The 27,820-nt window shown below is 40.4% G+C and overlaps 4 protein-coding genes across 5 annotated transcripts; 3 read left to right on the top strand and 1 right to left on the bottom strand.

Moving 5' to 3' along the window:
- The first annotated feature begins 348 nt into the window (after positions 1-348).
- On the top strand, positions 349-3,166 carry LOC145442319 (tRNA pseudouridine synthase Pus10-like). The gene has a single exon (XM_080320213.1). It carries the CDS (start codon positions 587-589, stop codon positions 2,297-2,299), a length of 1,713 nt encoding a protein of 570 aa, XP_080176339.1. The 5' UTR covers positions 349-586; the 3' UTR covers positions 2,300-3,166.
- LOC145442322 (uncharacterized) lies at positions 3,138-4,493 on the top strand. Its single transcript, XM_080320215.1, has 2 exons — positions 3,138-3,513; positions 3,733-4,493. Exons 1-2 carry the CDS (start codon positions 3,138-3,140, stop codon positions 4,326-4,328), a joined length of 972 nt encoding a protein of 323 aa, XP_080176341.1. The 3' UTR covers positions 4,329-4,493.
- On the top strand, positions 4,435-25,603 carry LOC145442321 (sorting nexin-8-like). Its single transcript, XM_080320214.1, has 13 exons — positions 4,435-4,575; positions 4,640-4,767; positions 5,526-5,658; positions 7,356-7,543; positions 8,412-8,529; positions 9,341-9,462; positions 13,911-13,991; positions 14,053-14,213; positions 21,067-21,199; positions 22,704-22,772; positions 22,835-22,984; positions 23,728-23,877; positions 24,303-25,603. The coding sequence occupies exons 1-13, from the start codon at positions 4,560-4,562 to the stop codon at positions 24,402-24,404; spliced, it is 1,551 nt and encodes a 516-aa protein (XP_080176340.1). The 5' UTR covers positions 4,435-4,559; the 3' UTR covers positions 24,405-25,603.
- LOC145442323 (uncharacterized) lies at positions 19,741-21,015 on the bottom strand. 2 transcript variants are annotated; one of them, XM_080320216.1, is made up of 4 exons: positions 20,937-21,015; positions 20,782-20,880; positions 19,954-20,065; positions 19,741-19,891 (listed from the first exon to the last, which is right to left on the bottom strand). In XM_080320216.1, the coding sequence occupies exons 1-4, from the start codon at positions 20,937-20,939 to the stop codon at positions 19,815-19,817; spliced, it is 291 nt and encodes a 96-aa protein (XP_080176342.1). In that variant the 5' UTR covers positions 20,940-21,015; the 3' UTR covers positions 19,741-19,814. The 2 variants fall into 2 exon arrangements, with proteins under 2 accessions (XP_080176342.1, XP_080176343.1); XM_080320217.1 differs by having other exon boundaries at positions 20,950-20,967.
- Positions 25,604-27,820: the final 2,217 nt, after the last annotated feature.

Here is a 27,820-nt window from a genome sequence, read left to right as displayed (position 1 = left end):
GTATAATCCACAACTGCAACACCAATGGGTTGAGGGTTCGAGTACGACCGGGGTTGACTACAGAACTCCTACCTAAGTTTTGGAGGTTTATCTAGGCTCCTCCTCACCATATCCCCCGTGTATGCGGTGTCTTAAAACAGCCTAGATGTGGGCCGTGCTACAAGTTGGCACGGCAGCTACGGAATAAAAATGAAAACAATTGACCTGGTGTAAATGACCTTAGTAGTCGACAAACACTATGAATACCCCGAACAACAACAACAACACACCGGCTCCACGAAAACATTTCGTAAAGTCGCGGCACATCGTTCTACTATAGAAATTAAATTAAATTGACCCGACGAAAGAAAGCACTCACAATGAATGGAAAAAGAACTAGTTGAAAGGGTCGCGGCTTCAAACAGATCAACATCGAAAAAGAACTGTGACATCGGGCACTCTAGGCCGAGGTGGATGTTAGAGTAAAGGATCGCTACTGATGCGTGTCGTTCTACATCCTCCTATCTGTTCATGACATCGCATTGTGTCTTATCGCATTGTACATTGTGTGTGACTTGTTCAGATAAAAATATAACCCAACCATGTTATGTTATGTTATGTTAGTTCTACTTTATTACAGAATTTCTTGTCTCACGATGAGGTATGGAACCGGATTTTATTGCGGCTCCGTAGTCAAAAACCGGATTCGAATCGTGCAAGCTATGATTGTTGGCTCTTTAGTGAAGAATCCTTACTTGTCGGCATGGCGGGTGATTGCAAGAGTGAGATCGTGCCGGTATCGAAGATTCGTGTCTGCCCTAGATGTATTTGTTTGCTCGCGAAGCTAGTTGATGACGATTTGATTCGTAAAAAAGAGGTCGCCATCAAGAATGCGCTTCAAGAGAGGTGGCCGTGTATGACGGAATTCCTGAATACAACCTTGACCGACGACGGAGACATTTGCCGCTGCTGCGTCTCTGCACTGCAAGATCGTTTTCTGGATTCGGTTGTAGGGAAAGTGGTCAACTCTTTTCAGTCTGATGGATATATCTGTAAAAGCTTCAAACTCAGTATTTCTCTACCAGTTCAATCCCTGTTATTCATGGAAAATGCGCTACAAACACACAACGCAGCAATTGATCCAATCCGTTGCAATGGCCGAGGGTATTCCGTTAAGGAAATTATGAAGGTGTACTTGGAGCCTATATTGGGAAATCGATTATCACTAATGGCAATGTCTAAAGGCGATGTTGACTTGGACATTTCTGTAACACTAGATCACAAGGAGAGTGAGAATGACCTGTTGCCTCAAATCGCCAAACAATACCCCAAGTGCTTTTCCAAAGCTAGAAAGCAAAATCAATATGCATCCAAAAAACGTGCAAGGAATGAACCATCGATATTTAATGCTACCACTATAAGCAAAGTTATCGAGACCATGACAATAGATGATTTAAGCTTGTTGATAAATCAAACAATTTTGGGACGTCCCATTGAGATTGAAAATATTGGTATGATGAGATCACCTGTCTATATGGGTGGTAGATATCTCAAAATGTCGCGTACCTTATCCCAAACACCCTGGTTTGTGGGCGATGTCAGAATATCTGAAATGTCCGTGCAAGAGTACATAACGGTACCTACACAAAAATTGTTCCAATCGGACAGCTGTAATTTTTCTTCCTCGGGCAGGGAAGATATTGACGTCCGTATGCTTGGAAACGGCAGACCATTTATAATTGAAATTATAAACTCCAGACAATGTCCCACCAAAGAGGAGATATCTACATTACAAAATTTAATAAATAACAGAACGGATTTGATTCAAATCGAAAAATTGACGATGGTTGAGAAAGAAGACACAAAGATTTTGAAAGACGGCGAAGAAGAAAAGACAAAATCATATTCCTCACTCTGTTACACAAAAATCTCGTCTGAATACTCCAAGGAAAATATTCTTGAAAAACTTGCGAGTCTTTCAAATATGAAAAATGTGAAAATCAAGCAAAAAACTCCACTGCGTGTGCTGCATCGGAGGAATTTAGCGATACGTGAGAGAGAAATTTGTTCGTTACATATTTCAGCAGTGTCGTTTGCCGAAGTACAAGACATGGTGTCTGTGGACATGGAATATTCAGATATGGTGGTTCCGTTTAAGCTTGAAATAACCACTCAAGCTGGGACTTACGTCAAGGAGTTTGTGCACGGAGACTTTAACAGAACGTTGCCGAATTTGAGTACTTTGATAGGATCTGCTACTGATATTTTGTGCCTTGATGTTACATCCGTGAATGTGGAGTGGCCTCCAATTAAGCAGTAATTGACTAAGCTATTCTGTGATACTGAATTTTTTGCAACATTGTTGATGTACTGTGGTCATTTAACATGTTTGGATGCAAATCGGTAGTTTCCGAAGTTGTGGAACGATCTATGCTCCGCTCAGAATTTAGGGATGGGGTAACTCAATAGTTGAGTTCCCAAGTGGTGTATAACTTTATATTAAAATAGCTGTCTTGGAGTTACAATCATCTTTAAAAATCAATATTTGTTTTGGACTAATATTGAAATTACGTACCATTCTTGCTGTTTACTGGTGATATTTATTCCTGATTCAACAGTCGAAAGGATGCAAATAAGCAGTAGCAATGCTAGAGACGGTCTATTCTATGATAAACTCTATTGCAGATTCGAGGGCTGACTAAATTTTGATATCTGAACACGTTTTCTAAAGCTAAGATCTCAAATGATTCGGTATATGTTGAGTATTTTTAAAACACCAGTCTCATTATTAGCACCAACGTATCGTTCTAGTATACTCTGCTACCGTCGTTCTTTTTGGTACGGAAATTATGTTGCTACTTGGGTATCTTGAGGTGGTGGTTTCTTATTTAACTTTTTGTTCGATGTGATAAATGCAGCGTACAATTTACCGGACCTGTCCTACTTTTGTTAGCAAGATTCCTCTCCCCTGTACAATGGCGTTCTAATTTATGTCATTTTTAAAGTGCAATCCATGCATGTACTGTCATCATTGTCTTCACTGAAAAGATATCTGCTATACGTAAGAGTCTGTACTAGACCTCGATTTTCTGTGGAATGTTCTTATTGTTGGCCATTTTCCTTCACACGTTGATTGCTGGATTTATATCATTTTAGTAATGGTGTCAACCTTGTCGTATTTCTCCAGTCAATTAAATCAATATCTCCATATTGGCGGACATATTTCGGACTGGATAATATCAACATTATTATACGTACAAAGAATGTCTTCCAAGAAGAATGCTTTAGTGTACAGAGTTCCAAAGCAGGGATACGAGGAAGTGGACCCAGAGGAATGGAGCGACATGGCGATATGCGACGTGTATGATAGTGCTGTCAATGCAAATCCGTCAACAAGGATAAGGAATTCTAATTACGTGAAAGCAAAGCCTGCAAGAAAAGTCAACCAGTCAGTGAGAAATGGACAGGGTGATAATACACTCTCACCTACAAAAAACCCGCACTACGAAAATAAAAAGACCTCTCGAAATCCAGGTATGTATCATTGCAGTGAATTATTTGCTGCGGTATCATTTGTTCCAACGCCCTATATTTTTACAGTGGTTTGTTGGCCTTATGCATAATTCACAGCTGTAAAGTCCTGATTACCGTGCTAGTACGGCTCACGGTATTCTGTCATACATCTATGTACTATAGTTGATTGTTGTGTATTAGCCTTCGAATGTTGGAACTAATTTTCAAAACTCTTTACAGAGACCACTTCCAAGCCATCCACGCACTGTTTCAAATCTGGAGACACATGCATCGCGCGATACAGCGAAGACAACTTATTCTATAAGTGTACCGTCCTATCTGTCGATGATGTTAAGAAAACCTGTCTCGTGGAATATGACGGTTATGGAAATAAGGAAAATGTAAATTATAGTGATGTATACACTATGGAACAGTGGAACTCATCAGGGGCCAAAGACAATCAGCCAGATAGTGTTACTGTTTCCGGCGGCTCTAGTGTTTCCTCTTCCTATACGAGTACAGCAAGCACTGGATCGTCAACAGAAGGAACATCGTCTGATGTAACACAAGATATATACTCCGATTCAAGGGGTCGACGAAAGAGGGGTGGTGGCAGAAGGGGTGGGCGTCACGTTAACCCACCTTTTGATTTTCACGCCCCAAATTTTGGACCGAACCCATTTTTAGGAATGCCACCGCCACCTTTTACCATCCAGTCAACCCCAGATTTAAGTGACGATGCCCTTTCCTCTATGTTGATGTCTTGGTATATGGCTGGATATCATACTGGGTTTTATCAAGGTTCAAGGGTCAGGGGAGGTAGGAAGAAGAAGTGATGTTTAGAGATGTGATGAGGCTTGCCGTGTTAATGGTAACTTTCTTTTCGGTTATCTTTTTTCCTCAAATCTGAAAATCATGATCACTTGCGAGCTGTGAGTTTTGTTTTTCTATACCCGCTTATTGCCAGTCATTTTCAACAAGTGTCTCTCGCCTTTTTTCAGCCATTACTTGGTTAGGCTTGTGATAGTATTGATGTGACAACGTAGGCCTGCAAAAGCTGTACTATCATGGCAGAGCTTTCAGGTATTTTTGTGATTATGGCTTATCGGATTAGATGTGTTATCGCTCAATTGTCTTCTGTTTGTAGGGAGTGTTCCGCCATATTACAGGGACATTCATGACGCTCTGTGCCCTGGTCCTAATGATAAAATTTCGAGAGAATCGTTGACTCAAGTTATGAAAAAATCGGGATTGGAAAGCGGTGTTCTTGGTCAGGTACGATTTGCACTTGACTGGACCGAATTTGTTTATCGGATGATGCGTGGAATGTGGATGCGAGTGTGATTTGCTTTCTTTAAATCCGATATAATGTTAATAAAAGGTATGTCGCGTATGTCAATTGTGATCATCTTTTCTTGAGAAAGTCAACAAATTCAAAGCTCAGTGGTTCTGCTATTTTTACTCTTGCATCCACACAACATGCTGGAAAGCTGACTCTTAATGATAATGAACTGGCTTTCTGGCCCTTTGAACCAGACTCCCGGATATGGTCTGTAACAAAGTAGCCTACTTCAGCTTTTTCGATGCACTTATTAGGTTTTACCAAGGTGCGTTACTCAGGTTGGATATGCTCTTGGACTACTTCAACTTCTACAAAGCAAAATAATTACTTTTTCAGACTTTCGATTTTGTAATATAGGCAGTGGTTTCAAGATAGCTCCTGTATCATGGGAACAGGGTATTTTTTAAAGTGCACCTATTTACATATATTATTTTGCATTAGCCGCGATGGTGGATTTTTTATGATTTCGCCACCTCCGATCAATGACTATAAGTATATGTTTTCTCGACCAAGTCTACTTTTTGAAACTAGCTACTTGATTACTTTTGAGACATTAGAAAGTTGCTACTTATGGGTACTCATAAATTCAGTAGAAATTTATCATTTTACTTACTCCAGTTCTACTTCTACTCTGGATAGGCCCCTTTCCGTGATTGAGTTTGGGAGACTAACGTGTTATACTCGCATTCAGATATGGGAAAGTCTTGGTTGCCGCGATGGCGTAGTAACAAGGAATATTCTCTACAAAACGTTAGCTCTGATCGCTTTCGCGCAACAAGGCAAAACTGTCAGTGACAAACTTTTGGAAAATTACTCAGGGACTGGTGAGTCTATATCTATAATAAGTCGATTCATATTTTGAGTTTGAAAATGAGGGATTTATTTCAATTTCTATGATGACAATCAATTATGCCACGTTTGTTTATGCTTGTGCCCGTGCACTTCTTGACTATTTCCATCACGTATTAGCTGTATACCCACAGTCACGGGGAAGTGAGCCAAGTACTTTTACTACCATAATTTTCCAAGTATAGTACTGGGAAAAACCCTGTACCCATGTATAGTACGCATCCTGCATTTCAGTGCATGAATAGTTCCGATTTAGTACACGATGTCATTCTGCTTTTCGATGTCACTGTTGAACATTCATGACATAACGATCGCTAATCATTATACAATTAACGGGATTGTCTTTAAACGATAGTAGATAGCAGCCAAAGCCTGCGAGGCCGGCGGCGCGATAGTTCAGGCCAACGACACGACATCTTGAGCACGAGACCTATTACAGATGTGATTGCTAATCATTATGCAATTAACGGCATTGTCTCTAAACGATAGTAGATAGCAGCCAAAGCCTGCGAGGCCGGCGGCGAGATAGTTTAGGCCAACGAACCGACATCTTGCGCACAACGATATTACAGATGCGATTGCTCGGGCTAACGGTTATGTCGTGCACACCAGGTCTGTTGGAGATGCGATTGATTACGCAAGCGAGTATATCTTGCGCACATGGCCTCTTGTATACGTCGTACATGCGATTGTTTGGGCCTGTCGTTGACACGATGAATTAGCGAGAATTGCCGCGCATGAGTGCCTGTTACTGACCTAATTTCGCTCGCGTACAAACGGCAAACCAACTCAGCGGGAGATCGCGTGCTTGTGCACACGACTCTCATTAATTGGCAACACGCTTCTAGCTAATTGGCAGCGCGTTACACTCTATAATACGAATTACTGTGCGCGATGGCTGAAAGTGATGCGCGATTGGAAACAAACATGAAGAAAAGTGTGATTTCAAGTTTTTTATTGAGGGAGATTTTTTTCAAGGCTTGTTGGCATGTATAATACGCACCCCCCTATTTTAGGGCAAAAAATCGTGAAAATTTTGCGCATTATACATGGAAAATTACGGTACTCATTTTTTTGCCTTTACCTATACTCATTGCTCAGTTAGTTCTATTCTTGGAGTTCTTTGTACGGTTTTGGAAGCCAATTTGATGGGGTGAGATCGAATCACACCTTGCATTCTATGGAGACGCATCATTAAATTATAAAAAAAAGTTAATCAACTTTGGTAGTATTGAATCTCATATTTCTTACATACACTCAAAGCACTTTTACCAGTTTTGGAGGTAACAATTTTTACTTAGGAGGCACCCGAGCCACCTCTGCCCATGGTTAATTAGTAAGTCTGTGAAATAATCTCGTTTACCGTTTAATTGAATCGTTTTTATCCATATTATCCATGTTTTTATGCATCTTGTAAAATTTAACCGATCTTTTAAATCACTGTCATCGCTGTGGCAACTTCAAATTGAGCAGTTCATGACAGATCACTAGAGATACACTGTGGCCCAGTGGTTACACATTGAGTTTCACAAACCAGAGGCCCAGGTCCGATCTCCGTGAACGTCCCAAGTCCGGGTAAATGATGGGTAGGGTCACGACAGGATGCAAACCATTGTTCAGGACAGCTGAGCAATGAGCATTGTAGAAATATTACCAATCACCATGTTCACAGAACTTCCAAAGCCTGACCTGGGCAGCGTTCACGAAATAAAAGCGATGTTGCAGCTCAAGAAGAAGAGTCCGACTCTGCTGCAAATAACGTTCACGCAAATAAGGGACGTCGATAAAATTCAGGTCTTGAAAGCCCCCGAAAAAAAGGGAATATTCCTGAAACATGTTGAGTACGAAGTGAAGAGCGCGGTGAGTCATGTTTCGCAATACTGGAACGTATTAGGGCTAGGCAAAATCGAGTACCTGAGTGATTCGATTCTGAATCACGCATTGCGCTTCGAGTCGAGTATTCGAGTATCACTCATTATGACGTCACAGCAGAATGCAATATGTCGAAGTTCAAATATATACCTGTTATGCGACCACAAAGAATATAATGCCTGTTATCCATCACATTTAAGATGCTTCAGTATTTTTTCGACCGTGCCGATTTCATTGCACTTGGTGACGATATTGTGGGATGATCGTGACTTCGGAAATCTGCTATTTCCAGTAACGTTCGTAGCTTTGTACTATATGATCCGTATGCTACGATACGGCCAATCAAGGTTACAAGGCTTCAACAGTGAAAATTAGTATCGGGACTATAATTCTCGTTGATAAATTAACTTTCAGTGGCTAGGAGCGTATAATTTCAGTACTCGAAAAAATCGTCTTTTACTACTCGGCCTACCCAGCCCTACTCGGTATATCATTTTGCCAACTCAAATTAAGGTGCTTTGGTGTAATCCAACAGAAATCTTGGGCATAAAATATTCGTCCTCGTAGTTGTGGACAAGTTAATTTTATTATTTTTGATCTCAATGGTATTCTGTGGTTGGGAATGGGATTATTATTTGACTCAGTTGTTAGCACTACCAATTGTATATCTGAGATCATATTTATGGTAGCTATGTAACAGTTCTTCAAACATGAATCATTTTATGAATGGTATGTGCTAAGCTAAAGTGTAAAGCGCACTTGTTTTTTGTGTTGTTGTCTGTGTATTTCATTCTTTCTTGCTGCTGTTTGTCTTTCTGAAGGCAGGCGTAGCTAAATTGTGTCTTTTCGTGTCTAGAGATTCAATAGCACGGTGCTGCGGCGCTACAATGACTTCCTCGCCTTCCACGAGATACTGCAAATGAGGTTTCCTTATCGCATGTTGCCAAAATTACCACCGAAAAAGGTCATCGGAGGTGAATTCGTAGTGGGATTGCTTTTGGATTTTCCTTAGGCTATTTTATGCTCTGCGATGTATACCATGTCAAAACACGTGCCGCTACATATGTGTTGTGCTTGTTTCAATTTCTAAAAGGGCCTAATTTAATGGAGTAATATGACTTTGAAAAGCTTCTTGGAGGTACGGAACTTCAATATACAATTGAATAGTATATTCATATTGAAATGAACCCGTATATTTTCGGCTGACACTCGTCAGGGGTAATCGTCAGCAACTAGTAGAGAATGGAAAAAATCATCGTATCTCAACAATCGTATCACAAAATATGACGTCACCAGCATGAAATTTCAAATATGAAAGCGTTTAATGTGCTATTTTTAGATGGTACGCAAACTCTTTTTGTTGACACAGCCTTGGCTGGTGTATTTTGATAAAAGTGTGCACGCCCCTCCCAACGACCTGAAATCTGTGGCCTGGATAATTTTTCGCACAAGCGGTATTATCCAACAGATGTTTGCCAATGGCAGAATTTATGGCCTGTGATTGCTGAGCATCAAGCTTGAGTGGCTGAGTCAAATATGGCTTTATGTACGAAACTGGGATACTTGTAGATGTAGTACCTCTTTAAATTGAAAAATATATGCTGTAAATAGTTGTTCTGTCATATTCTAGGCCATAGGCCATTCTTTGGTCCTGTATAGTTTGATTTTACCTATGCCGGTAATATGTGCTTCGTCAGCACGCTAAAGTTTTGTGTTCACTTGTTATAATCGTAGAGCCTTCTAGAATTTATTTTTGTCTAAAATGCTGATTTGTTTACATTGTAGCCGACCGTACTTTCATTGAAGCCCGCCGAAAATCGTTGAGGAGATATCTGATCCTAATCTGTACGCACCCAGCCATGCATCAAGATCCGGCGATCCGTTTCTTTATGACTTTCAGCGGCAATGTAAGTGCGAAGATTTCTCGTAGGAATCAATATGTTGTTGTAGTTGTTGTATTTGTTCGGAATATGCTTATCGTTTGGCTGCAGTGTTCCACTTTCTTGGTTGGCGGTGTTGACAATGTTTGTTTTTTACTGCAATGCTAACCGCAGACTGTTTGACTTTGGCTCGTTTTTAGATAACTAGCGTGCAGCAGTAACAGTCAATATTTGGTGATGCGAAGTTGATGATGATAGTTGATATTTTTCGCGCATATTGTTTGAACTCAGCGCTAGGCTCAATGGCAGATTTGAGAATTGGGGACAATTTTGTTTTTCTAAGAAATCCTCTGTTCTGAAATATGGTTTTGCCCACATGAAATAATTTCGTAAAATGTATGTTTTATGATCTTTTATACTTACGGGATAAGCCCAAAATTGAATACAGACCTATCGCATGACTTCAACTGCTATGTTGATATTTATCTATTACACGTGCGTTTAGCTATCGAAATCTTGATTTGCAGAATCATGATGCCTCGGGCAACATGCCTGGTAGTATTCTTAGTTATTTTATGTAGGACATTGCCGTTAAATCTCAGTCTGACTAAGGTAAAACGCCATTGCAGCTGGCAACCATTGGCGCGTAAAAATAAAATTACTTGCGAATTTTCCGATGCTAATTGATGACACATTTTAGATCAGTCAAGCTCAACAATGATGCTTGCAGTATTATTCCAAAAAATTACACAAAATGTGAATTCATACCTTTAGCATCAATCGTTGATAGCATATTGTATATTAGCTGGATGAACAAAATGTGTCTTGATATGAGAAATTGTACATTCAAGTACAGTTGTGCAAAAAGTAAGTTGTATGCAGTGTAAGTGTGTGCTATGCGTAAACACACTTCCTTGAAGATGCATGATTAATTCAATTGATCACAGAATAATGGCACTGTAGCCCAATGCACTTTTCTATGCTATTGTAGGTGTCGTGTCTTCAAAAATAAATCACTTCTTTAGTTATCAATGGCACTTCTTATTGATGTAGCCTACATTCCATTTGTCCATCATGGAGTGAACATTACTAATATTTGCCTAACAATGTGGTAATACGTACTGACGCATTGACTAATAACCACTGCATGAGTGTACTTGAGCAGCACATATTAATCATCAGTGCATTCAGATCCATATAGTTTAATGTGAACATAGCATCTGCTATTGAGGTACAGTAACCATTCCTTCAGTACTGTGGTAGTAGTAGGCGCACTCTCACACTAGATAAAATATGCACCTGAATACTTTATGATAATGCAGACCGTAATTTAGTGACTAATATCACAGCCCAAGTTATTTTCTGTAGGCCAGTGGTTCTCTGCCTTTTCGTCTTTGCGGACCCCTTTTTGACTGTCACAGACCACTGCGGACCCCCAAAGATTTAGTTCAAATTTAGCTCTATTATCGTGCAATCGTCATCTGTCCTGTGCAAATGTCTGCTGTAGGCTAGCGATAAACAGCAACATAATGACCATTCTTGAAAATAACATCATAGCCTACTATTTATGTAAAAATTAGGAATACTTTTATTATTTCAAAGCGAATTCTGTAGATAAATTTCTTAAAATACGCGGTCGTGTCTTGAAAATACACGCGTCCATTTGATACGAACGAGTGCCGAAAATCCATTTCCACAAAGATAGATGGTGGCGAATGTGATAATAACGCGCAATGCTTCCGACTACACCTTTCAAATGTGATCGCAACATATATGACATCAAAATTGAGAAACAGATTTTTAGTGAACATATAGCGTCCACCGTAGTCATTCTCATCTAGCGGCTCATGTTATTGTTATTCTGGAATAGCTGTTATGCATATCAGAGGAGAAAATGGATTTTTGCAGACAAATTTTATCCAAAACCCAAACAAAACATCTCTAAACAGCAGCATGTTTGTATTAATATGTCGTATTATTATTTGTATTAAAATAAGTTTGCACTGTAAAATATTTCATCCCAGACAGGACAGCCATTCTGCTTATGTGAGCTATGAAATTTTAGCAGTTATGAAGCGTGTCTCGTGATTTCTCTAATTTATAAACTACAAATTAGTTTATCAATTTGGAGGTGTCGCGGACCCCCGGTTGAGAACCACTGCTGTACACTATTCCTCAACCTGGTTCACGCCAAATTTGCTTCCCAATGAACAATGAAGAATTTTAGTTGAAGTCCCTTTTTCGCTGAATGAATAGAATTAAGGGGGCACTACTAGTTAGAAATGAATTTTACAGGTGTTCACGTATATGGTCATATCTCCCACAAGGTAGATGCAAGCTCAATGATTCAATGACTCAATATATATTGTTGGAAAGGGCAGGAAATTTCCTTTCCGAATATGGCCTTTACGTTCAACCATAGGCATACCCCCCAAGGGGACAAGAACTCAAAAAGATATGTAAATTTTCACCCCCCATTCACCAAAATCCTAAAAAGTCGAAATGCTCTATATATATTCTATTCAAAATTGGTGGAGGGATAGTACTGACTACTGACACATATTTACAATCCCATGGAGGGATTTTCAAAAAAACGTTTCGTAACAAAATTTATGAAATTTTTGGCAGCGAACCCTAAATTTAGGCTTTTTCGCAACATTTTTTCCTATATAAAAATCTCCACGGAAAAAAATTTGAGAAAGCGCTCCATCGGATTATTATATATACCCAAACCATCATTCCTGCAAAATTTCAGATGAATCGGATAAGCAGGTGCAGAGAAGATAGAATTTGTAGGCAGAAAAAGTAAGTTTTGAGAAAAACGCGTTTAAAAATTTTCAACCACAATAACTCCGATAAACAAGAATATGAACGCTGCTCATGATATCAATGGTCACGTTAGTTGATTGGCATCACACAGTGAACCATTTCTAACAGAAATTGAGCGTTAATACCCGCCAGGCACCTAGTCGGATGTGCCCAAGGACTCTCGAACTCTTTCAGTTTTTTGCTTTTTTGATAGTGAACGACTGTTGAGATGCAGTTTTTATCATTTTTTGTCCACTAAAACCAGTACTTCTTGTGGGAGTATCAACTGGTAAGCTTTAGGCTATCAAAAACATCAAAAAAACCACTACATCCAACATTCCAGTTGAGAACACACAGCGCCACGGCCCGTTTGACTGCTGCAGTTCCAAAGTATCCTTCTTTCAGATACCTTTGCCATAGGGTCATGTTCAATGGCTCATTTTCATTGTGGGCGACTCCACTAATGTATCTCCTCGATAAAGATTCATCTGACAACCTCGTACAGAGCCAGAGTGGCAGAATGTGTGGCAAAAAAGACTCTGGTAGCTGCTTTGCTTGCTTTTTCTTTCGGCCCTGTGCTGGATCATTTGGATGTATTTGCCGACTGCGAAGTGTGCACAAAATGTTTTTGGCTACGTCTAAATTTCCTCATTCGACTCTTTTTAGGCATATTGAAAGCTATAGATATGAAAAGCAATCGAACATAGTTATCCACAAACAGTTAATACTACCTAATATTGTCAGTGATCAGTCAACGAATAGAAAAATAAATAAAAAATACAGCCTTCACACCACCTGTTTTCGGTACTGAATCAGTCAAGCAGCCAGGTTTAGGGAAGCAGCAGACTGGCTAGTAGTGGCTATAATACTTATTTCAAGCTCTGTTTAGTATAGAAATCACCAGATGGCGCTATTTCCTCCAATAAAAGTGAATAAACACGGCTATATTCGAAATTTGACTGTAACTTTTTATTTTTATTTAAAATGGCCACCAAAATAAGGTAGATTTGACCAAGAAGGAGTTGGACTATCAAAAAAGTAGTTACATATTCGGAATCAGCGTGAAATTTCCGTTCTAGATCGATAATAAAAGAAATTTTGCAAAATTTTTATTTCTAACTAGTAGTGCCCCCTTAATCTATCTTGCAAATAAATTAGAGATGGATCTCTCGAATTAAGTTTTCAACTGATATTTGTCCATTTTGACCTTGAACATCGTTACGGACATTGTTTACGTAAAATTTCGAATCCTAAATTGTGAAAATGGCCGACAAGAACTATTCATTTGTGGTGTATGCGAAAGCACCGCTTTAAGCTTGGCAATTTTCTCCAGAGCTGATCAAAGTAGTCATCTTTGGTATTCAACTACAAGAAATAACATCGTAATACTCAAATACAAGTAGATGTAGTGATTTATGTGGTTTCTCAAAAGCATTTCAAATGCCGTGGGGAGTATTTCGCCCTGTCGTTGTGACAATGTAATTAGTGATGCATGCATCCCAAAACTCTTTTACAATAACCAATACCAAAAATGGAAAAAGTAATTAAATATGCCTCAAAACTGTTCTGCTGAAGTGTAGGTATTTGAAAAATGTAGCCACCTGAATAAGTTGTGCAAGCATGCGAATCTTTGTTACTGACCGCCCTGATTTTCCTCTGTTTTGCAGGAAGTCGTACATAAAATCAAGGAGCAATTCCGCGGCGCCGCCGACGAATTCATGATGAGCCCGCACAGTAACGAAGCCAAGGTTTGTCTCTCACCGGTAATTAACCAGGTCAGCCACGTTTTATCGCGAGTGCCCCGTTTAGGAACTCGTGCCTCCCGACACGCAAGCCCAGTTTGCCGTCAGCCGAGATCAAATGCGTCAGGTGACCGGACACGTTATTCTGATGAGGGAGATGACGTCGCGGATCGCCGAACGTTCCAGGGGAAACGCATTTGACTTTTTGGGATTCGGAAAAGAGCTGATGTAAGTAACCGGTGTGTGGTACGGCACTTGAAGATTGCTTCACCCAGAGTGGGTTGAAGCAGCTAGCTTTCCCGCTTGAGTAGAAGTAATGTGAATTTCTCTCAATTACAATAGTTGATAATTCGTTGAACCGATAGCAGATGATATAGATAATAATAATATCTTGGTTGCTTTCACACTTTATTTAACGTCCACTTGCAAAGTAATAATTATATTCTCAATTACAAGTAATAGCAGCAATTTTCAAGTGGCGGTACCAAGTGGACGGTCTGAAAATTACTCGAACTGGTAATTTTAACTGTCGAGCGGATTCATAATTTCAAGATGCATATTCGATAGCAATGAAAAATGGACTAATAACCCTACAAGTAGTGTTGTTATCAAAAATATACTCATAGTTATCGTGACACAGAGGATATTTGACCCGGCTCTCATGACAATGGCACTGATAAAAGGGATGCGAACTTATCCAAAAACTTCAATTCTACTTTACAAATCCAAAATGTGAAAATTAAGTAGTCCTCTGAAAATTGTGCAAAGTATTTTATTGGTAATACTCAGAGACATAACCACTTGAGTAGGTGACATTAACATGGGAGCTCCCAAAAACTGAAAGTGCTTTGTTATTGGCCGCATCTGTTGTACCATAACGTCCCTTGCAAGCATAGGCGCCAAGTTACGGGGTGGTGCGGCCACCCATACAATAAGATTAAACGCCCGACGTCTACGATTTTGAATCATCAGCGCTGTCAATTACCGAGTCCGTGATAGCGCGTAAATGCCAACTATTTACCATTAACGGATAGGCGCGCGAATAATTGAATACGCAGCTTCGCCGGCGACGACGAACTAGTGCTTAAAACGTTTCAATAAATTGTAATCCGTGATTAGTAAGCAGACAATCGAAGCAACCTCGCTTGCGACGTCGATTTTGACACACTTGCGCTTGGAAACACCATCTTCTCTCTCGACCAGACGAGCGAATTCACGTTCTCCTTCTCCTAATTAAATTGTATTTGTGCCCATATTCGTTTACAAAATAATTCTTCAGTTAATTCCGTGATAGTCTCTATAATTTAAGGCTTGGAGCGCGAAATAGGATGCCTGCGAATTGAAAGTAATTCCTGCGCAAAGTGCGCATATTCATTACTCTGACAAAGCTTCGCCAACTCTTATCGGGAAATGCAACAATGCAGCTCAAACGTCGTTATAATGAGAAAATAATTGTTGCAATGTCAGACTCTGAACTCTGTTTTGCTGTACGGAAGTTCAGCTGAGGAAATACTGATTAGATGCGCAACTTCTCATTTGCTATCATCTGTTGGCTATTAATTTTTGTCTTCTTTATACATTCGTATTCCCTCGGTGTCACTTGTCAGTGTTTGATTATTAATACTGATTATTAATTTTGATTATTAATACTGATCATTGTGCAGTGCACGGCGTTGAATTACGTTGTCAAATATTGATGCAACACGAGATTCTCGGTGGCGCAAATTATGAATTTATTCGATTAGTTTGAACGGGAACTTTCTATGTTCCAGCAAACTTTATTGCTGGACGGACTCCATCGAGCGCAACCATATCGCGGATCGAATTTTAAACCTTTGGAATATGTATTCCTATTGATAAGGTCACGGCATGCGCCCATATTGCTCTTACTGCAATAACACGTGGATAATTAAAAGCGCATCATTTTACGATCAAATTTGACTGGCTGATGGGGGCCTACGTAGGCCCCGAGCTGATATTAACCCTCGCGTTGTCGGCATTAAAACCTTCGTATTATCGATTCTGCGTACTGCAAATTTGCGAAAATCATTTGTATGCGAAATGGGTCATTGGTATCTCATATGCACTATCGGCGGTGGTTTGATTTAGTGCGTCCGCATGCAGGCCTGCTACCGTCCGCAGAAACACTTTCGCCAAACAGTAACAATCTCGGAGTGAAATATTGTTTGTGTTTATGTATCATTTATGCCCGCGCCTCAACATATTGTGCTCGTTGCCATTGCCGAATCTGGGTATTTAGGTATAACTAGCGCACCCTGTAATTGTAAATACTGCAGGTTTGCGGCAAGTCTGCAATTTCATTATCAGCGCAACCTTATGGCCGATTGTACAGTCCGATAAAATTGATCACTGCTATGTATTTTGCACAGCGTACTGAGGCTGATTTCAGCAAACTAACGATCCTTATTAGATGTACAAATTCGACCTCATCGTTAAAAACGTATATTTCATCGCGCGCTCTGAGAAATACCATCTCCCATCGCAATTTGACGACCAAGTATACGTTCACCTTCTACAAATTAAAGTGCATTATTTGCATCGATGAGGGCCGCAAGCCGCGTTTGAACTATTTTGTGAACCATTTTTGTGATAATTATTCTCGGAGCGCAAAGCTGAACAGTGTTTTATTGCGTGTGCCTGCTAGTCGGAATTTATTCCAGTGCCCATAATATTAATTCAATTATACTTTGCGAACGTAAATCGGGAAATGCAACAATGCAGTTAAAATCGATGTTTTAATCAGCAACCAACTGTCGCAACGCGAGCTACGCAATACTAAGTAAAAACCCATTGCGTTGGGCGGTAAGGTAAGGGATAGTTACTGATTGCTCGCGCGCGTTTGTAATCATCATCCTTTTCTGTCTTTCATGTTCCAGAATTGTCGCGCCGTGTCACTATAGAAATTAAACATGGAACGGCAACGACCGATTTTGCAGCTTCGTTCCGCTTCGCTGAGTCTGGAGTTAAGAATTGTTTTGCGTAAGCTACTGTAGGATTTCTGGCAGTCCAAAAGCTATCTTCCCGAGTGCAGAAATTACTGAATCTGGTCTTGATCGAAAGCTACTGTTGCACAGATTGCGAAAATATAAATTAAAATATTGATCAGGCACTGATCCACCTAGAATCCGCCCTCCAAGTCTGAAATATCGGCATTGTTCAGAACAATCAGGTAACCGCAACACAATGGCCATAACAATGACCCGTTGTTACTCTCCAATTGTTCGAACAATGCCGATATTTCAGACTTGGAGAACGGATTCTAGGTGGATCAGTGCCTGATCATATTTTAAATTATATTTTTTGGAATTGTTGCAACAGTAACTTTCGATCATGACCAGATTCAATAATTTCTGCACTCGGGAAGATAGCTTTTGGACTGCCAGAAATCCTACAGTCGCTTACGCAAAACAATTCTTAACTCCAGCCTCAGCGAAGCGGAACGAAGCTGCAAAATCGGTCGTTGCCGTTCCATGTTTAATCTCTATAGTGTCACCATAGTGTCCTATATGGTGTCGACACAAGCAAATCTCACGCCTCAGTGAAATTGTATCACGTCACAATTTCCATTTGGCTACAGGCAATTTGACAGTCATTTTTGACCGGCTTGCCGAGCAGTAAATTTGGTGAAACGGGTACCGGTATCAATCGAAAGCTGACTCTGCACTGATTACGAAAATATTGATTTTATTCAGCTCGTGGCCCTGGAACTCCCACAATCAGCCTCGAATTTTTCATTGTTATGGAGATTGGCATTGGGACGTAACAATGCTCTCTGGCTCTTTTTCTCTTGAGCTACCCTCTCGTTTCGCCAGACAGCATTGTTGCGTCCCAATGCCAATCTCCATAACAATGAAAAATTCGAGGCTGATTGTGGGAGTTCCAGGGCCACGAGCGGAATAAAATTTATATTTTCGTAATCAGTGCAGAGTCAGCTTTCGATTGATACCCGTTTTACCAAATTTAATGCTCGGCAAGCCGGTCAAAAATGACCGTCAAATTGCCTGTAGCCAAATGGAAATTGTGATGTAATACAATTTCACTGAGGCGTGAGATTTGCCTGTGTCGACACCATATAGGACACTATGGTGTCACTGCTCAGTCGAGCGACAAATGCCGAGCACGCAGCAATCAATGACCTAATTTAGCAATCACATCAGCCGTGATCGCGTCGCGTTACATTGTGCGATGCAATATGCGTGCACAGACGAATCTCGCTAATTCGTCACGGTCTCGCGTAACACTGATAATATATGACTTGTTGAATGGCAACTGAATATTAGCGTCAGAATGGTCATTTTAAAAGGACGCGGTTTTGCGTTTCAAAAGGAGGGGGTTTCGACACCCCCTGGCTACGCGCCTGCCGCCACCCCATGCAAAAATGAAAGTCGGCGCCTATGGTTGCAAGAATACATGTGTTATAGCTCAGACTTGTCGGGTGCTTCATATCTAAAATTATCGGCACGTTAAAAAGGATTCAGGAAAATTCAAAATTGAGACCAACACGGCAAAGTATGAACCCTGGAGTCGTAGTCCTGCTCAATGTGTGCTAATCCCCGGCACCAATATGCCTATTTCTCTAAAATATGCGCATATCTTATTACCGTTCATATTAAAATGTAAAGACATGAAATCGAGCGAAGTGTGAGGAAGATTTTCAAGTTGATTAGATCTCCTCCAAAAACGACTAACAAAAATAATTTTGGGCTCCCTCAGAGGCCTCCCGCCATTGGGGGGTTGGTTTGGTGTGCAGCAGTTACGGCTCTGGTAGCCCGTATAACTCGTGTGTACATTATGGTCGTCCACGGTTCCACGCACGTCACAAAACTCAATTATCTAACCCCTGGTTTTTGTGCATGTGGCGGGGAGTAAATATGACTTTGATAGCAAAACGATTCTGGGCCAGCTTCCAACAATTGTTAACAGGATTTCAGGGAATGGGGTACTGTAGAGAAGTGGAGAAAGAATTTTTATTATGAAAGCTGCGTCTATTTCTTGTACCTACGGAAGTTGCGATCTCAGAACATTCAATCCAATGGTACAATCAATTCATGCAACTCTTACATTATGCCCAATGATTTCAAGACCGGACATTTTAGACCGGCTGCGCTGAATCCCTGATTCATGGCGGTGGCTGGTGGTGCCCTACTTCCACAGGAAATTGATAAAATGATTGCAATTATGGCTATTTTATTGTTACCAGAATACGACCTGCTGAACTACTGTACCATAAATCTACATCAATAAACTTCAGTCTGAGTTTAATGCCCAATTGCACACCCTTGTGAACGCAATATGACCCATGACCTTGCTGGAATACTTGGTTACTTCAGCATGAACTTCCAGTTATTACACAATCGAAATTATTTTTGTTACTGTAAGTAAGCCATAGGTTGTCATCATGGCCGTAACCGGGGGACGTGCCAATAACTCCTGATAAGATGCGCACGTAAAGTCATCGAGTTATAACGAATGTATTCTGGCAATGGATGTTGTGATAAAAATGTTGATGCAGAAGTGCGTTGTGTAAAGATTTGGAAACATTGTAGAACTTTTTCTTTCAAAGTACTTGACTACCTTTACCCCTACCTGGGCTTAATGGCACCGATTTTAAGCTAAAAGAATGATTTCGGTTGTAACCCGATAAGACTCTCGGTGTCAAATTCACGTTTTGGTCTCCTGTTACATCTTTCTCAAGTTTACTTATCCAGATCTCTTTACCAAGCACAATATAGTATAAGCACGCAAAATTTAGTATTTTAATAAGTTAAAATATAGAGTTGAAAAGAATAACAGCAACTGTAGCATCTGCTATCGAGGTCCTTTCATGTTTTTAGTGCAATACACCAAGAAATCTTTCTTCTTGTACGTGAAATACATGAAATGTTCTGATAAAAGAAAGGCGGTGTCAGGATCACTGTGTACTGCTCTATAAATATTGGGTACCCACTCGGAATGTGTGTCACTACTCCGCCAAATCTTTCGCCGACTATAACATTCCATGGTCCGCCGTACATATCATCTAATGTCACTTTCAAATGCTCAGCTATGTCTTTTTCCGTCTGAAAATTTAATGGTCGATTAGCATTGGGTGGTGGGGTGGGGGTAACATTATCTCATGACGACACAACTGGCTAGTTAGAGAATGGTTGGGATCCATTAAAGATGAATTTGTCAAAAACTGATGTCTTGGCATTGAGTATTTTGAAATTGGTTTATTGTAAATGTGAAAAACGGGCAACTCCATAACAAGAATGGGCATGCTACACTTCAGCATGCGACAATTGGGCATGTGGGTTGAAGCTAGGATTAGGGTTGTTCGATTTAGGGTTAGTTTATAGTTATGGTTGGGGGTTAGTTTTTGGGTTATAAAGCATCATCGGCTCAAATGTCTGACAACCACGATAGTGAATAATGCAACACCTCCAAGAAGGGAGAAGCGTGGCTGTAAGCTACAAATTCGTCTCACAATGCATTCTTATCTAGCTCGACACTCGTAAAATGTCATTTATTGTTTAATGATCTGCGTTTTTTAATGTGCACCGATATCATTAGCCTAATTGTTGGTTTTGCATGATCAGTACCAGTAGTTCGCTACTATTATTGAGCACATTTAATTTATGAGCGATTCGTTATGGTCGTCCGCAGCTCTGACTCTCACACTAAACTGCTGACGAACTGAACCACTCTACTAAAAGTTATTACAACTGGAAATATTGCTCACAAATGCTCATCCCCTTTAGCGTATCTTAATCAGTCTCGTAGGATAGGAAGTTACCTTGCATCTTTTAAACGAATCCTTTACAACCTCCATAACCAACTTCTCTTCCCGCTTTCCGATGTCTTTCTTCTTCATGACTGGCTTCACAAATCCAACCTGTTGGAAACCATAGTTATATTTCTCTGAACATTCACCTTCTACAGTACTCTTACCATATTTATTCACCTTCTATGCAAGCGCTTCCACTGAGAGTGAAATTGGTGTAAAATGTTGATTTCAGTGTGTAGTTTCGTCATTGTTCTGTCACAATGCGTTGATTTTGTTTTATCGATTGTTCTTCAGAGCACTCGCTGCTGATCAGTCTTCGATGTCTCCTTGGGCCACCGGAGGCGGGAATGGCTTTGAGACACTGAAGCAGACATTTCGAGGCCTTTCAAGTGAATTTAGTGCAATATCGGACAAACACATGCTGCAGGTATCAAGTTAATTATACAGTAACATGGTGCGACTTTGTATCACTTTTCTGATTCAATGCTAAATAACTTTATAATATGTTATGATTTCTGCCTTCTGTTTCATGGATGGATGAGTTGCATCTATATGCAGTATTTTGCAGTAAACATGAAATAAATATTATTTTCATGCTTCTTTCCTGGAGGGGTTGAAGTTACTCATACCCAAATAGTCGCCGTGTCACAAAAACAGAAACCTACCGCAATATACATCTAATACATTACTACAGTATACTGATCCGCAAAACAAATGTGTTGAAAGAACAAAACTATTGAAACATGATTTTAACTCAAATGAAATAGATTATGATGAATATTTACTGCAAATAACTGTGGTGGATGAGTTTGGCGTGTGTCTTACCTTTGACGAACTCCCCGAGACTGGCTCAGCAAACCTCGGATAAGAAGTACTGCTCTACAGACACATAAAATAGGTCATTCCATGTCAAATCAACCAAACATACAGAATTGGAGCACTTTTTGTGTTTTTTAGAACAATGTTAAAATGCCCTTTCTGAAAAACTTATTTTGTTTAATCCTTGTACTGTTGTACAACATGCTTGAGTTTTCTTGGGTGAATCAACGCTTTTTAGACTGCTGCCAAGCGAACTTTGAATGTTAACAAGAATCGGCTGGATTTACAAAAAACTCATGGGTCGAATGAGTGGATAAGGTTAGGGGTCCCAATGAAATCAGTCTTATGTGACAAATTTTCTAGGCTGAATCGTGAAAAAAGGTGTACTTCAAATTCATTGAGTAAGGTATCATGTGAAAGCTAAGAATGCGTACAACGCAGTAAAATGAACACCAATAGTGATTTCAAGAAACTAAGCAGTGCTGTAGCAAGAAAATTATGTTCATGTATTTCCCATGTGTCAAAAAGTATCTTAGTTTGTAAATTTACATCTTGCACAGCTTTTTGATTTGATAGGTTACTTGATTAAGTACAGTAATCAGCTCTGAGCTCTTATCCACTTCATTCAATGGTGCCATTGATATGAAACATTGAACCATGTTATCATTCAGTCGAAGATATAAATAAAGAGACACCCGATTTGGCAACTTAGCTCATAGTTCTATCATATACATGACATTTCATAATTGATCTCCAAGTACACATACAGTCATGGTAAAAGGATCGATAAGATGAGAACATGGGTAATTCCCAGGAGTCGTTTAGCAGGTAGCAATTGAAGTATCATGGTCCAGTCCACAGAATATTTGGGAATATTCTCAGTAATATTTTCTCAAACTAAGAACCATGCATATGTCCTCAACGACCTCAACAATCTGTCAAATCTCATACATATATATATCAATCCAATAGTGAATTGTCTGAATTGCATTCAATGTACGCGCTGCTCATGGCAAGCACCAAGTGAAACTACCCGTCCTTTATATGGCTGGACCAACTTGACTGGACTGTCCTATTTCTGATTCAGTCAGTCACTGTTCAACCCCTTACAGGCCACCCGTGAAGACGAAGGCATCGTGGAGGAACTGAATCTCCTCTATGACCTCTTGCAAGCATACCACGTGAGTACACATTGTGGTGCGTCGCGTGTCGCACACACCACAACCAAGTTCTCGTCGCGCAGGACCTTTGCGATCGTCACGAGCGTGGCGTGCTCCGCGAGCACCAGTCGGCGCTGAAGAAATACGGAGCTATGAAGAACAAACGTATGGCGGCCACCATACAGAATTCCGAACAGGGCGCCATCGACAAGATTGAGTCGAAGATTGTCGCCGTGAGTATGAAACGGATATTTTCAAATCCTAATCACGTCCTGGATTTAAGATTTAAATCGAAGTCCAAATCCATACATGGAAACCTTTCTTATACAATGTCCAAATCCTGCTTCACTAAGTTTGTAAATCCGATTCCAGTCCTCCATAAATCTTCAAGCTGTTGTTTTGAAATCCTAACCCAAATCCATGTTCATCTCCGGCTCAGTAACGACGTACTTGTCTCTTTTTCGTGTACTCAAGTAGATTTTGCGTACTTGTGCTACTTGTTTTTTAGATTACTTATACGTCTGCACTCTGCAGTTTTCTAAACAATCAATTCAACTACTTACTTTTTACACTTAGGATTTTGTGAGGTAGAAATTTTTTGAATATGTTAGTGTCGCATTTACGGGCGAAACTGTCGTGACTGCCGGACTGAATAGCTCCCGTATTGCGGTGAACGAAGATATTATTGAAAATTGCGCATCTTTTGCAACTCAGTCTGCAATTTCGAATGTGCCCGCCTCCAATTCTGCGATATAAGTATGCGACCCCTCTACCAAATCTACTTTATAAGATCCCTTACTCAGGTGCTTTTCTGGCCGTCTTCTGCATCCTCTCGGAGCAGTTATTTTATAACTCAGTAGAAACTTATAGCATCACGTCCACTGGTACTTGTAGCACCAACGCCAACTACTTTGTTCGCCTCTAATGAAGCTCGCGTCATTTTTGACGAATCTTACCCGAATAATCTGAATTTCAGCAAGAGAACGAGATAGTGACGCAGGAAAACAGGAACTATTACTCGTTGCACTGCATACACCTTGAGACGCAGCTGGTTCACGCGTACCTGCAGATCTTGGCGGAAGTCATCACGATGATGGTGGCCACTCAGGCGAAAGGTCACAGGGAGGTGAGTGTGGTAGCCTAGTGATAAGGTATTTAGTCCCGATCTGTTTTTCATTTTATATTTTTCTTTATTCGCACTCCACCGGAAATTATCACATACTCTTGCTCACAACTTATAAATCGGGCTGGACGCAACGGTTCGAGTACTCAATTCCGTTGTCACAATGCATAACTGTCAAATTTATGATAGACCTTGACTTTACCAATTTCACTTATATGTGTATGACTTCATGAAAAATACTGGAAGTCTCCTCGACCCGATGCTCAGTACTCCAGTCTTAATCAAATTCCTTGGGTACTTGATTTTGCTTAGTTCCAATACAGTAGAAGTAGTAAAATAATTTCCTGTTCTACTTTTTGAGCTAGGCCCCATCCGCCTTTGTAAGCCCTCCCGATTAAAATCAGTTTCATATTGTTATCAATCTACAGATTTCGGAGTTATGGGAAACGCTGACACCACGTGTCAGCGCATTGCTACCGGAAACGAATTCACCTCCGAGCCCAAGACCGACGTCGCCAAATAGCTATTGAGTTACTGAGCATTATTCATCATGTTGGTGTTTCGAAGGTAGCTCCTTGCAGATTCCATGATTTTAATTTTAATTTTTTGTGTATTTCCACGACGCGGCAATTCATCAGTGTTGCAACCTCGTTTCCGTGATTCGTAGTATCGACGAGCGTGTCTCTCGATGATTTTTCGTGTAATGTTCCCGAACGTTATCCACGCTATGCCATGAATTACCTGCCGCGCGGTCCGGCAAACATTTGTCGCGGAATTTTTTGAGTAGCAAGCTCTTTGCATCGCTTGTTGGTGCAATAGATATGGAAAAATTGCGGTCTTAATCATTGTGCTATGTATCAAATTATATGGACTACGAATGTCGTTTTCGTAATTGTTCGACCTCTCAATCACGTGTATAGCCTTAATGGAATTGGGGATTGGCCAGCATTTGTCACTACTTATTTAGCACGAATGGTGATGACATCTCACGATCACACTGTACGTAAACCAAAATTTGGAGAGTGCGCTAGGCTATTGTCATGTCCGCAGTTTCTAATTCCTAATTTGCGGACGACTATCATCACAGTTGCAGTATTCCAACTTATGAAATAACACTAGTTTTGTATGCCTGTGGACCGCTGCGGTTTTGTTCCATTACGCTACGTCATCCAACTCATACGAACAGTTATATAATCGCAATTCAACTGTTTCCATTAATGCATAAGCTTTTGCTTGGGTAGTGTTTTTTCCCTCAATCTTCTCATTTCTATGCCTTGTCTGTTTACCCGCGCTGGGGTAGACGGAAAATGATTCGACGCCGGGCAAGCTTTTTCAACTATAGGTGTGAGACGGCTCTTTGACTATTAAACACTGATGCAGTGTGCCGATTTGATTTGTGCAATACTATTCTGTTTACCGCCGGCGCGCCGGTGCTAACAGCGAATAATTCTCAGTTACTTGCCTCGAGACGCCAAAGCGAATCATACGCAGTGCGCAATTATTGGCGATTTCTCGGTGGACAATCACCTCTTTTTACTGTTGATCTCTATTGCAATTGACGAACGGGTCGGCGGAGTAGATAGTTTTCTTTCGATCCCGAATCTGCGCGCTGGGAAAACTCGCCTGGTCTTGAAATTTTGTATTCGCTATTTGATTTCGGATGTCGCTTGTAAACCGATATGTGTGTGTTATATACCGACAAATTGTATTGATATATATCTTTATCATCCGTTGCGTGCGGTTTGCTCGATCTCTTGGTCGGTGGTGCTGGGCGGAGCTGATGTCTATAGATAGACGGCTATCACGGGAAACTGTGTCATGGAAGTAATATGCCTTGCGGTTAAAGGCAATACTGCGGGTCTGTCATAATATGGCAGAAATGTCGTTACCATGAAAGTGAGCGTAGTAATATCTGATGCATGTATTGAAGGATATACTGCCTCGTCGATGTATCAATGCTACCAAATTGACTTTACTGACAAATCAAGTTGATAAAGTAATATGGAGCGTACAGTTTCAGGATCTCACACTGCACGAAAATTATGTATTTAAATGATTTCCCCCATAACGTGGACTGCAAGTCAGATAAACTGCACTTCGTGGTTCAAAATCGTGCTTTCATACAAGCTGCAATGGGTGGGAACGAGTCAAATTTTTATGGAGATATACCCTGGGCCGGAGCAGGTTCAGTTTTCGTGCATAAAAGGGGTATTGTAGGCTACACAAATATGCAACGAACTGTACAATCCTGCCGTAATATAGGAAACTCATGTTGATGAGATTATAGGTAGGCCTATATCTTCCAGTTAGTCATTTTGCATTAATGGCGAAGATCACCGTGCCATTTCGAAAGCGGCCACCTCTACCCATCGATAAATCGCTGCCTTTCATTAATCACCATAAAGTTTAGATTTGTAAGGCAAACTAACGCTACCAATATTTGGTGATATCCGTGTTCGGATGAAGTAGTGGGCAATATATTATTAGCCTCTTTCTCGGGAGAGACATGCATTTGGGCCTGTCTCCAGAGATCCTACTCTTCTTTCCCTTGATCCGAGAAATCGGTCCGTCGCTCTTCCATAAGGCTTTTATTGTATCTTATTAAGGGTTGTAGAAGGCGGATGTCGTCTGATAACCTGCTAGAGTTGTAACCCGAGTTCCACGTAAGTTGTGGCTAGGTAGCAATACTTAGCTCACTGGGGTAGACGCACGTTCCTTGCGTTAGTCCTCGATCTGACAACTTCGACGTGAATGCAACGACAGTATTGCCTCAGATAGATAAATTGGTCGAATATGTATGGAATATACAGCAGGATATCGCAAATGAGTCTGGCGTATATTTCAAATACACGGGATGATAAATGGTAAGTCACGCGGTACGAGAAGAAAGTAATAAATCACGTGATATACAGATGTAGGCTACCATAATGATGTTATATCTTATAAAGTGTATGAACCGTGAGAGGGCGTTCCACACGGTGCATGAATTTTCTTTACTGTTCTGAGTTCACTATGCAATTGAAATGAGGTGCAGCCTACGCGTGTTACTCGATCTCGATCAATAAAGTATATAGTCTGTGATTATAGCGCATTCCCACCGTGTCTGCATGCAGGAAATGTCATTTGATATTATCAGAAACACAGATTCGATAATTAAGAAATGCATTTAGATTAGGGTTGCCATACGTCCGGAATTTCCCGGACATGTCCGGAATTTCACTGAAAAATCTGCGTCCTGGAGGAATTTCTAAAATATGCCTAAATGTCCGGAATTTTGAAGGCCTGAAGCAGGCTCAAAAGTTTAACGTAAATCAACATAAACAATATTATTTTTAAGCAGATTTATGCTATTCAAAATTGTTCTTCGCCCCGCGCGCGAGTTAATGCAACGCATAATGATATTAGTATGGGCACCAGGCACCACCCTCGCCAAAAATGCAATCAAAATAAACATAAATAACCATCATTTACTGAAATAAGTCCGATTGTAATCACAATTATAAGCTAACGGTATATTCCTAGAGTTGGTTAAGGCCGATTGGATGCTTCAGTCGCAGACACTGGTTCCAAATCTTGGGGTCGTTCGCCTTTATCTAGGGATCGCGATGATGTTAGGCGTAATCACCTTCCTAGACCGTGAGTAAGTTTAGGCAAGCTGAATTTGTTTAGTAATCAGCTTACCAAGTTTTGAGCTTTAATTGCCACGGAACATTTTCAAGTGGGAAATGAGGTCGCGACCATGAAAGGTTGGAAATCACCGGTTGTGCAACCTGCTGGTAAATTTTATAGCGGCCTAATATATGGAAAAATCAATATTAATGACATAATTCATACATAAAATTTAACAGCCAAATGCATATATAGTAAGTGCCCAAAATGTTACATCGACTACCTATTGTAGGCCCAAGATCAGCGCTTTTTTTGGCGGAAGGGGGCAGAAAAATGT

The sequence above is a fragment of the Botryllus schlosseri genome, chromosome 7, assembly GCF_051294905.1.
Source record: "Botryllus schlosseri isolate E-star chromosome 7, Bs_hap1, whole genome shotgun sequence".
Taxonomy (NCBI): domain Eukaryota; kingdom Metazoa; phylum Chordata; class Ascidiacea; order Stolidobranchia; family Styelidae; genus Botryllus; species Botryllus schlosseri.
Note: the sequence above shows the minus strand (reverse complement) of the source record. Positions and strands in the feature narration are given on the sequence as shown.

Excerpts from the sequence above, each read along its gene's own strand:
- LOC145442319 (XM_080320213.1), top strand. The coding sequence starts at position 587 with ATGTTATGTTATGTTAGTTCTACTTTATTACAGAATTTCTTGTCTCAC.
- LOC145442322 (XM_080320215.1), top strand. The coding sequence starts at position 3,138 with ATGGTGTCAACCTTGTCGTATTTCTCCAGTCAATTAAATCAATATCTC. Across the intron at positions 3,514-3,732 it reads AAAGACCTCTCGAAATCCAG|AGACCACTTCCAAGCCATCC; the intron begins GTATGTATCATT and ends AACTCTTTACAG.
- LOC145442321 (XM_080320214.1), top strand. Across the intron at positions 22,985-23,727 it reads TTGAGTCGAAGATTGTCGCC|CAAGAGAACGAGATAGTGAC; the intron begins GTGAGTATGAAA and ends TCTGAATTTCAG. Across the intron at positions 23,878-24,302 it reads AGGCGAAAGGTCACAGGGAG|ATTTCGGAGTTATGGGAAAC; the intron begins GTGAGTGTGGTA and ends ATCAATCTACAG.
- LOC145442323 (XM_080320216.1), bottom strand. Across the intron at positions 20,066-20,781 it reads ATTCGTTTAAAAGATGCAAG|ACGGAAAAAGACATAGCTGA; the intron begins GTAACTTCCTAT and ends TTAAATTTTCAG. Across the intron at positions 19,892-19,953 it reads AGTAGTGACACACATTCCGA|AACATTTCATGTATTTCACG; the intron begins GTGGGTACCCAA and ends TTCTTTTATCAG.